General features: G+C 38.9%; 1 protein-coding gene across 9 annotated transcripts in view; it reads right to left on the reverse strand.

The window, feature by feature from the left end:
* Positions 1 to 4,435: 4,435 nt before the first annotated feature.
* Positions 4,436 to 11,804, reverse strand: part of LOC133653880 (zinc finger MYM-type protein 1-like) — a 123,886-nt gene continuing 116,517 nt past the window's right edge. For 5 of the 9 annotated variants that reach the window (XM_062053683.1, XM_062053679.1, XM_062053680.1 and 2 more), the window contains 16 exons: positions 8,297 to 8,460; positions 8,056 to 8,152; positions 7,747 to 7,948; positions 7,472 to 7,575; positions 7,285 to 7,379; positions 7,126 to 7,206; positions 6,873 to 6,992; positions 6,737 to 6,784; positions 6,540 to 6,620; positions 6,391 to 6,458; positions 5,789 to 5,849; positions 5,651 to 5,701; positions 5,355 to 5,399; positions 5,206 to 5,270; positions 4,848 to 4,986; positions 4,436 to 4,599 (listed from right to left, as the gene is read on the reverse strand). In XM_062053683.1, the coding sequence (XP_061909667.1) occupies positions 4,863 to 4,986; positions 5,206 to 5,270; positions 5,355 to 5,399; positions 5,651 to 5,701; positions 5,789 to 5,849; positions 6,391 to 6,458; positions 6,540 to 6,620; positions 6,737 to 6,784; positions 6,873 to 6,884 (555 nt within the window). In that variant the 5' untranslated portion in view covers positions 6,885 to 6,992; positions 7,126 to 7,206; positions 7,285 to 7,379; ... (2 more) ...; positions 8,056 to 8,152; positions 8,297 to 8,460 and the 3' untranslated portion in view covers positions 4,436 to 4,599; positions 4,848 to 4,862. The other 4 variants (XM_062053678.1, XM_062053686.1, XM_062053685.1 and 1 more) reach the window with 4 other exon arrangements.

Here is an 11,804-nt window from a genome sequence, read left to right on the forward strand (position 1 = left end):
ATATTTATTCTATGTAATTATGCAATGCAACTTTGAGTGACAGTGACAACAAGCGGCTTTAACGGTGTTCGTCAACACCGTTCAATTGAACACCGTTCAATTATTGTAACGTCTATCGAGATGCTTCGAGGACAGGAATTATATTGATCACTTTATTGAGCAAAACTGTTTATATTCGGCCATAACCACACCAAAAACATGAGTAAAACACTTCTATCTCGAAAAACTAGTCATTTTCTGCCGTACAAACCAGGCCAAAACCAACTTGTCATCTGTCACCAACACGCATACTAAACCACTGGTGCGTTTACGGCCACACAAAAAGTCGGACAACTCAAACACCACACAAAGTTACACTATGACTCCTCAGTCATACGTGTGCTTATTTTACTGTCATTTATTATTAATGTTAATTTATTTATATTAGTCATGGAATGCTGTTACACACACTATGTTGAAGTATTACTATTATTATTAATTATTATTATTATTATTATTATTATTTATCTTACGGTATATATCAAAAATATTATTGAGCAAAATTTAATTGAAATATTGTCGATGTGGCCCTCCAGCAGTGCTCGGGTAGCTCATGCGGCCCCCGGTAAAAATTAATTGCCCACCCCTGCCCTAGGCTAAAACTGTTTTTAAAATAAAATTTAAAAAAATAAGACGATTACTAATCAAATCAAAGGCATGTTGACCAATACAATGACACAATTAACTGACATTTTAGTAAAAAAATAAAAAGAGTAGACAAAAATGTTGACAACAATGAATACTAATCATATTTAATTTTGTCCTGTCCATCGGTGGGACACGTTTGGAATATATTCAATCACAGTTCTTTAACAGTGTATGAAAGAGGGGTGGGGGTTAGTTACGAAGGAGAGCCAATCAGATACTTTTCCTTGTAAGATGAGGAAGTATGATTTCTCACCGCCAAAACAAAAATGAATGGCTTCAAACATGTTCCAAATTGCAATATGTGTACACCTCGAAGAAACTTTATTTTTGACGCTATATGATGCCATCAGCAGGCGAGTGATAGGATCGTGACATTATGATCTAGACCAGGGGTGGGCAATTAATTTTTACCGAGCACTGCTGGAGGGCCACACCGACAATATTTCAATTAAATTTTGCTTAAATTATTTTTGATATTCCGTAAGATAAAAAATAATAATATTTTCATTTAACCTAACTTATCTTTATACAAAAGCAGATGGCTTTTGATGGTTTTATTTTTAACACTTTCTTACACAACACTTCCTGATGTGTAATACAATGCAAAAATTTCAATTTCTGTCACTTTATCCTGCCGCCTCTTTGTTGTGAAGGTAGCACGCCTGCAAGGTGATTGGCGAAGAAGGAGGAAGCGTTGCTGTTGCGGAAATGAGGAGTGAGGATAGCTGTGCGTGTGGAAAGAACGAGATAAGTTGAGCTGTGTTAGTATAGGCAGGGGTGGGCAATTAATTTTTACCGGGGGCCGCATGAGCAACCCGAGCACTGCTGGAGGGCCACACCGACAATATTTCAATTAAATTTTGCTTAAATTATGTATGATATACCGTAAGATAAAAAATAATAATAATTTCATTTAACCTAACTTATCTTTATTCAAAAGCAGATGGCTTTTGATGGTTTTATTTTTAACACTTTCTTACACAACGCTTCCTGATGTGTAATACCATGCAAAAATTTAAATTTCTGTCACTTTATCCTGCATCCTCTTTGTTGTGAACGTAGCACGCCTGCAAGGTGATTGGCTGTTGCGGAAATGAGGAGTGAGGATAGCTGTGCGTGTGGAAAGAACGAGATAAGTTGAGCTGTGTTAGTATAGGTTGCTCAATAAAAGTTTAAAAAGAGCTTCAGACTTGGTGTGCACTTCTTCTGGACGCTACAATTGATGTCAGAAGTGGGATGAAATGCCTCCCAGTTCGCCTTGCCATCAAACCTGGGAGTCTTCATTGAGGGCGGAATTCCCCCATGGCACTGCCCCTCTCTCTGTCTCTCTCTCACTCTCTCTCTCTCTCTCTCTCTCTGCTGCGAGCTCCTCACGTGGCACGTACCTCTCGATGACGTAGCAGGCTGCGCACACAATTAAGCAGCGCAGTATGCGCAAAGTTTTACTTCTGACATTAATTTTAGCGTCCAGAAGAAGTGCACACCAAGTCTGAAGCTCTTTTTAAACTTTTATTGAGCAAGCTATACTAACACAGCTCAACTTATCTCGTTCCTTCCACACGCACATATCCTCACTCCTCATTTACGTAACTCAAGACAACATCAACTTCAGCAGGTCGTTACACTATATTCTTCAAACACAGCAACATGTGTACTACAAATTAAGCACACGGCTTTACCTTTACTTGGCAGTCCATGTCTTGTTGAAAACACGCCATTCGTCATCACCTTTTCTTTTTTTAGCGTCTTGGGGATAACCGGGCATCACTTGTCGCTGTGCACCTTCCCTCACAGGACATACACGCCCATAAATGACACTTTTCAAAATAAAAGCAGCACAATTGTATTGCACGCAAGACATAGATGTTTTTTTAAATGTATTTTGTAATTTGTGATTGCCGCTGCGCGCACGAGCAAAGGTCCACACGGAAGTCATACAAATAACGCTTTTCTAAACAAAAGCAGCACCGTTGTATTGCACACTCGAGATAGATACTTTTTTAAATTTATTTTGTAATTTATGATTGGCCTCACGCGCGGGCCGGACAGGGACGTACAAAGGGCCGGATGCGGCCGCGGGCCGCAGAATGCCCAGGTCTGGTATGGGTGAGGGCGGACCTACGTCACTTCCGCCTACCAATCCCCTAGCAACCGGGAATTCGTTGAAAACAAACCAGCTCACAGCGAACACAGCATTGACAGAAAAAGCATTTAACGAGCGTTGTGGCTTGGAAGTCGGCGTTAAATCCTTCATTTACGCATTTTTACTTATTCGCATATCGTGTGAAAAAACGAAAATGTATTATTTGCGTCAGACTCGTCTCAGTGAACTTTAAAGCTTCTCAGGCTTAGCTTAGCTTGCTAGTTAGCTTAGCCTGCGCGCTACTAAGAAAGAGACGCGGAAGTTATCAACAACAAGATCAAGTGTTAGTGTATAAAATATTGAGAGATTTGAGGGCTACATGTATTGAATGGCAACATGAAAATTATAGGGTTTATTGGTTTTTAAAAACCCAACTGTTAAGTGGAAATTTAAACGAAACCGGTTTTCGAAAATAGCTAGCTAGGCTATAGACTATATAGTATATTACTTACTTAACTTAATCCTCTTCTTCCCGGATGGGAAATAAGGCTTCGACGACTCGACGCCATTCATCTCGCTGCTGTGCTCGTCTCTGTGCCTCGCCCCATGTAAGCTTCATCTCTTTCAGCTCCCCTTCAACTGTTCTTCGCCAGGTGTTCTTTGGCCGCCCTGGCTTACGTTTTCCCGGTGGTGTCCATCTTAACGCTGCCTTTGGTATCCTCTCGTTGTCCGGTTTTCGAAAATAGCTAGCTAGGCTATAGACTATATAGTATATACCGCATGTTATTTTTGTACAACAACAACTTCAGCTGTCGAACGTTATAAGGTACAAATTCAACAAGTACAACATTAGCACGGACGTATAGCCAAGTTGTGGTTAAGAAGGTGGATTTTTGTTCCTTATATTTACCAGAAACGAAGTGATCCGAACACACGACCCGGGACTTTGGGGGACTCCAGTGAGAACCGTCCTCGTTTTCCCAGTGTAAAGCTGCGAGCCAATTGTCTCGTCTCTGTGGGCTTTTATCACGCTTTGGCAGAACAAAATACAACCTTTGTTTTCCCTGTTTCCAGTTGTGGTTAGCACAACAAAAAACAACACAGTTTTTCGGCATTTTGGAGGCAGAATGACGGGTTTAACCAGCGTAGGTCGACAGGTTAAAGAGTAATGGCAACGGTTTGTTTTCAACGCCAGTCTGGTTGCTATGGCTCGAAGAACCCGTATGTAGCTCAGTTGCCCGGATGTCGGCCCTCACCCATAGGTTGTGTCACGCCAATTTTCTTCCCATTACAAAAACCTTCCTACCCACCATTTACTTCCGGGGTCATTTCCGCTTACGTCATTTCCTCTTACGTCTTTGACAGCGATCGATAGCACTTCGTTTGACTCTTTTTTATAATACAGCGTTAACAAAATGTCTGTATTAATCGGACAAGTATTAATCTGACAAATTAATTTGAGGATATTCCTGACTGCACATTTGACTTGTGGACATATGCGGAAATTAATGACAGTGTACAATAAGTTAATTAATTATCAATCAACATTATTAAACTTTATTAAAACTAAATTTATTCGTTAAATTCAGTTTTTTTTAGTTCTCTGTGTAAGTGAACTAAATTAAAATGACATTTATGTGCACATATGTACCTCAGTGAAGTCAGATGACCCGTGGTCAGACAAACGACAATATTTAGAATAAGAACATAATAATAAAGAAAAATCTTGGGTATTTCTTCAAGACTTTAAAATGAGGCAAAAAACTGCAATGTAAAATGTTTTTTTATTGTTTACAAATGTTTTGTTCCAAACATTGCGCGAGCTGCACCTAAAGAATGGGGAACACAGATAAAGGACAAAGCGTCAATTATAATCACAAGTGGTGGTCACCTCAGAAATAGACATGTTATAGTGAAAAGCTCTTAAACCACATCAAGGTACAAACCAATAAAGGTTATTAGATTATTATTTTTGAACCAGTTATTTTTCCCCCAGCTTACATATTTCTCCAATCATTTTTTTTAATGGAGCAACATAAGTATGATACAATTTATTCACTTTTGTGTCATGGCATACCAGTACTGTATTCAGTTAATCTTTGATGACGCAGTCGATGGCCTGGACTGAGTTTCTGGATACCCTAAAGACTGGCTGAAGAATGCCCTGCAATAGGCCGCTCGCCTTGTCTGTCCAATAACAGAACCTCTGGCCATGCCTTTGGGGAAATTGAAGAAAAGCTCTTCTCATTACAGTTACTAATCCATCCATCCATCCATCCATTTTCTACCGCTTGTCCCTTTTTGGGGTCGCTGTAGCCTATCTCAGCTGCATTTGGGCGGAAGGCAGGGTACACCCTGGACAAGTCGCCACCTCATCACAGGCAGTTACTAATCATGATAAACAATACATCAGATATTTCAAGAAGTTGTCCTACCCTTCAATGCCAAAGCGCTCCATTAGAAGGACACACCACCAACGCCGGATTGACTGCATGTCCAGCTAGAGCAGATATAACAATGAGTTCATTATTTTTACCTCTCAGAGCCGCTTATTTTGAAATCTTTTAAATATCTAAATACTTACCACACTGTAGTAAAAAGTAGTGTCCGTACAGAGCCAGAGGGAGTACTAAAAATAGAAAATAGTAATTTATTTGCGCACATGTAATAATTGTGTAATGAAAAAAATATTTCTCTACTTTGTAATAATCTACTAAATTGATGAAAACAGCCGTCAACATCAATACTGGAAATGTGGTAAATAGGAATATCTCTGGAAGCAATAATTGCAACCAAATATTTTTGTAATTTGATATTGTGTTTCACATCATTGTGGGGGAAGTTTAACCTACTCTTCTTCTTTAAAAATGCTCAACTTACCATGAGCATGAAAACACCACAGTCATTCCCCGAGGTCTGGCGTGGGATCTCCTGGTAATACACATTAGCACCATGAAAATGTATACAGCCTTTGGGTTTACTACAAGACATTTATATTTTATAGAGTAAACCTATTACCTGCATGTCTTTTCCAGTGAGCTCACTCCAGCTTCCTGGGACGATGTGCTGTGCAATGCTCCTGCAGTAAAAAAGCCAAATGTGAATAAAATAAAATGCAATAAGCCACTTGGCATATTAAAACATGAAGACAAATTGTAAATAAACAAGTGAAAATTCTATTAGAACACTTCCAAAGCATGAACAAAATCACATTTCACCAGTACTGGTCCATGACTCTGTGGTTGGGGACCCCTGTTGCACACCACTGGAACATGGCTAGAATGGGAACATAGCCGAAAGAAGAACATGTCTAAAACATGAGCATAGCGGGGAAGGGAAAGATGACTAGAACAGAACCATAGCCAAAACCAGAACATGGCTGGAACAAAAAGTGGCCAAAATGGAACTGTGGCCAGGATTATTATAAAGGGACCTAAAGATGGCTCTGTACACCTCATCACCAAAACCAGATGGCCAAAGGGCAAACTGAGAGTCCAGCAAGAGAATTTCTCTCTTTGCTGGCCTCAACACCGGTAATAGTCAATGCAGAAAGAGGCATAAATAATGTAATTGCACAAGAATTATAAGATATCTCCAGTATTTTTCTTTTCAACACTTACACAGAGAAGGTAATGTTGTGCTTGCTCCACGCTGGGAAGAGGAGTGCATCCTTTAGATGTGCATCCCTCTGTAGTAAACATTTATGAATATTTTAGAAAGAAATTTCAGATTAGTGTAGCTATTATCACTCAAATGTCATTGTACTCACTGGAAGGCTTGACATTGGATCGACGTCTTTGTGCTTCCACGTTGGTACAATATACATGTTGGCAATGAAGACATCTTTGCCCTGTAACACTTTTGAATCCAAAAACATGAGGATATGTGAGGTTTTATATTAACCATTGAATCAGATTTTTTAATGACCAAAAGCAGCCTCTGTTGTGCAGCTCTAAGAAATCATACATGTCTCTGAGCAGCTTCCTGAACCAGCTGGAGGCAAGCATTTCCAATCTGTCATCACATTACAGATGTAACAAAGTTATACATATCCATGGAATAAGCAGTAAAGTGAAACAAACATAACAGTTACAGTACTGACCGTGGAGTCCATGTCTCTGGACAACCAGAGAGACCAAAACTCTTCTCGGGTTAAACACACCCCTCCCTCTTTAACGATCAGCTCCGTAGCTGGACGATCGCAGGCCAAAACATACTCGAGCTGTTCATGAGAAAATTTTACATTACTCAACTTGAAGATAACCCTGGCCACTTCACAAAGCAATAAATGTATATATTTTTAATCATATACTGGCTCCAATGTCAAAATTTTACTCAATTTGAAACCTGCTCACCAGTTGTTTCTGGTCGGGGTGCAGCTCCTTTTTCCAGGGTGATGTGGGGCCAGCATATGTATGGTCCGTGAAACAATGACACTGGACATGTGTCAATCATACAAATAGTTAGAAAGCTACATGTATGGACACATAAACACTTTTTTTCTGAAAAAGTACCTCAGTTTCCTCCTTTTATGATGAAGTCAGCATTTCAGCATCTCCTGGAAGCACAGGGGCTGAAGGGGAATCCTTTGGCCAGCCAGGGTGAGTCCCTAAATGAGAGAGGAGGCATATTATGATACAGGGGAGGGATATTAAGATCTCTGAACAAAAATGCCTGTAAACAGCATTCAGTTTGACATACTCGGGCGCAGAGGTTTCAGTGATGCATACGGGGTCATCATATGCTTGGGCTTTCCATCCAGGGTCTCCAGCCTAACCGTATTGTTTGGAAGAACCTTCATAACTCTGTAACATCAAGGGAATGAGTTCTGGCTTGGTCATCACCAATATGACAATCATGAAACATTTTACCAGTAACGTTGTGGTTAGAATTCAATATTGCATTCAAGCATGTGAGTACATTCAGACTGAATTACAATCCTAGAGTACAATAGTCAAAGACCACCATTTAGTTACCTCTTTCTTGAATTCAGTGCCCTGGTCAGTGAGGATAACTTCAGGCAAACCATGAGTAAAGAAAATGTCCCTCAAGGCCTGTGGGGCATGTCTTTTTTGGGAATGTTCTTGCTTCAACCCACTTGGTGAAATAATCGGTCAAAGTGAGAAAAATATCTGTTCCCCTTAGACGACTTTTTCACAGGTCCAAAGAGGTCCACACCTAGAGCATGAATTCCAGTTCTCAGTTTAGCAAATATTTGAATGTAGACTGAGTTTTTGTATAGTTGTGCGTGAAAAGGTGAGGGATGTGTGAATAAAGCCACTCACCAACCATGTACCAAGGTGATACGACCTTGACGGGCTTCAGCTCAGGCGCCTCGGTCTTTAACTTTTCAAAGCGCTGGCAGTCAGGACATGTGCGCACCTAAAAGCAGTAATAAAGGGAAACATATTGTAGATATGATTTGATTCCACAACACTTTGCGACCTACTACTAACTACTAATCTGAGTGTTTCAACTAAAAATAAAAATGAAAAGCAAATATCTTCCTTCTAGGAGCTTGCTTACCCAATCCAATGTGTCCTGTGTGATGGACCGCCAATAAAACCGGGGAGCAATCTTCGCTTGCATCCTCCGTGGTCCAAAATGGCCTGCATGGACTTCGGTTAACACAGCCACTTTCTCCTCCTCTGTCCAAATGACCCTTCTGTTCCCATGGTACAGGACCTCTTCTACACAGCACACACAATATTGTAGTGAAATGGTTTCAACAATAATGTTGATTTAAAGTACAGACATTTAATAGTATTATATATTAATTAATATTAGTGAAATGGTTTCAACAATAATGTTGATTTAAAGTAGTACAGACATTTAACATTATTATATATTAATTAATATTATTGAAATTGTTTCAACAATAATGTTGATTTAAAGTAGTACAGACATTTAACAGTATTATATATTAATTAATCTTTTTTGCACGTTACCACGAAGACAGAAGTTCCCAGCAGCGGCCCTAACACTCCGCTTGAAATGTTTCGAAGCCTGCTGGTGTTTGACATAAGTCCCCTGGGAAAGATAAAGACGAATATCATTCAGTGACACCACCATTTTCAGGAGATTTCGATTCTATCGATTCTATCGATCGCTGTCAATGACGTAAGAGGAAATGACTATATTATAAAAAATAAAAAAACCCAGCGACAGGCAGTAAGAGGAAATGACGAACGTAAGAGGAAATGACGTAAGTGGAAATGACCCCGGAAGTAAATGGGGGCTAGGAAGGTTTTTGTAATGGGAAGAAAATTGGCGTGACAGGTCCTTCACTAACAGGACATACGCCCATAAATAAGACTTTTCAAAATAAAAGCAGCACAGTTGTATTGCACGCACGACATATATGTTTTTTTTTTATTTATTTTGTAATTTGCGATTCCAGTAGCCTAGTTATTTTTAGACCCATGTAGCGAGGTAGTTTTCAGCAAAGCTAAAAGCTACAAAGAGAGAAAATGGACTGCGAATCCAGGCCAAAAAAAAATTAATACAGAGAAAATACAAAGACCTGGATGAATGAGAACATTCAAACTTACAGAGAAAATCTATTATGATTGGTTGGTGTTTGTATGATGAGTCACAATTGGTTAAGGTTAGGGTGAAACATTAAGGACTGGCCAATCATAGGCAAGATAAAGCGGGTCATCGAAACCACAAAGCAAACAGACGACGAGGGAGTCAGAGACAGAGGGACACTTCAAGCTGTCAACTAAAAAAAAAAAGAAACATACTGAAAATGACAAATGGATTCTCTCTCGCAGATTAGATTTTTCCTTTAGTGATGAAGTTGACGTCCACGAAACTCACAATAATGTGTGTCCTTGGCCATATTTAGACAAATGCATGCATTTGGGGAAAAACAATACTAAAACCTCAGTTTTTAGTTGCTTGCTATGTAAACCAAAATCATAACTGCTCTCTTCATCCAAGACGTCCAACACAAATTTAGGACCACACATTAAGGTGAGTTGAGTTCATGAAAAGTTTTACTGCACATATACATTATCAACTGTGACCCCTAGAGGTAGTTGTAGGGTGCCCCAAGCTAAATGACAGATAGTAATAGTAATGCAGTGTTTTTCAACCTTTTTTGAGCCAAGGCACATTTTTTGTGTTTAAAAAATCCGGAGGCACACCACCAGCAGAAATCATTAAAAAACCAAACTCAGTTGACAGTAAAAAGTTGTTGTCGCAATTGTTGGATATGACTTTAAACCATAACCAACCATGCATCACTATAGCTCTTGTCTCAAAGTAAGTGTACTGTCACGACCTGTCACATCACGCCATGACTTATTTGGAGTGCGATATTTCCCGCATCTACTTTGTTTTAGCAATCAAGAATATTTTAGTTGTTTTTATCCTTCTTTGTGGGGACATTGTTGATTGTCATGTCATGTACGGATGTACATTGTGGACGCCGTCTTTGCTCCACAGTAAGTCTTTGCTGTCGTCCAGCATTCTGTTTTTGTTTACTTTGTAGCCAGTTCAGTTTTAGTTTCGTTCTGCATAGCCTTCCCTTAGCTTTAATGCCTTTTCTTAGGGGCACTCACCTTTTGTTTATTTTTGGTTTAAGCATTAGAAACCTTTTTACCTGCACACTGCCTCCCGCTGTTTCCGACATCTACAAAGCAATTAGCTACCTGCTGCCACCTACTGATATGGAAGAGTATAACACGGTTTCTCTGCCGAGCTCTAGACAGTACAGACACTCAACAACAACACATCATTTGCGGACTATAATTACTGGTTTGCAAAAAATATTTTTTAACCCAAATAGGTGAAATTACATAATCTCCCACGGCACACCACACTGTATCTCGCGGCGCACTAGCACAGTGGTTGAAAAATAATGTAGTAATGGATAGGGGTGTGGGAAAAAATCGATTCGAATTCGAATCGCGATTCTCACGTTGTGCGATTCACAATCGATTCTCATTTTTAAAAAATCGATTTATTTTAATTTTTTATTTTAATTTTTATTATTATTATTTATTTATTTTATTATTATTTTTTAAAAATTAATCAATCCAACAAAACAATACACAGCAATACCATAACAATGCAATCCAATTCCAAAACCAAACCCGACCCAGCAACACTCAGAACTGCAATAAACAGAGCAATTGAGAGGAGACACAAACACGACACAGAACAAACCAAAAGTAGTGAAACAAAAAGGAATATTATCAACAACAGTATCAAAATTAGTTACAATTTCAACATAGCAGTGATTAAAAATCCCTCATTGACATTATCATTAGACATTTATAAAACATTTAAAAAAAGAACAATAGTGTCACAGTGGTTTACACTTGCATCACATCTCATAAGCTTGACAACACACTGTGTCCAATATTTTCACAAAGACAAAAGAAGTCATATTTTTGGTTCATTTAATAGTTAAAACAAATTGACATTATTGCAATTAGTTGATGAAACATTGTCCTTTACAATTATAAAAGCTTTTTACCAAAATATACTACTCTGCTTGCATGTCAGCAGACTGGGGTAGATCCTGCTGAAATCCTATGTATTGAATGAATTGAGAATCGTTTTGAATCGAGAAAAAAATTGTTTTTGAATCGAGAATCGTGTTGAATTGAAAAAAAAAAATCGATTTTGAATCAAATTGTGACCCCAATCGATATTGAATCGAATCGTGGGACACCCAAAGATTCACAGCCCTAGTAATGGACCCTTATTGGTTCCAATTGTACACTCTCAGTTACATTAACATTAATATTATAAATGTGGGCCCATTACATGTAAATGGTGTTAAATGGGGGTCTGTATCTTAATGCGTGTCCTAATGGGGGTCATATATATTTATACATATGTAACTTTATAGCAAGCTACTTTTACCGTGTGGCTTGTCATGTAGCTCACTACAATTCTCTAGCGATGTAGTTTAGCTACATTTAATCGAGAATAACGTGTTGCTTAGTTTTCTACATTTTCCAAGTAGCTTGCCCATCACTGCATGTACTGTGGTAGTTTTAGGCCCAGTTAGTTACTG

This window comes from Entelurus aequoreus, linkage group LG07 (assembly GCF_033978785.1).
Source record: "Entelurus aequoreus isolate RoL-2023_Sb linkage group LG07, RoL_Eaeq_v1.1, whole genome shotgun sequence".
NCBI lineage: Eukaryota > Metazoa > Chordata > Actinopteri > Syngnathiformes > Syngnathidae > Entelurus > Entelurus aequoreus.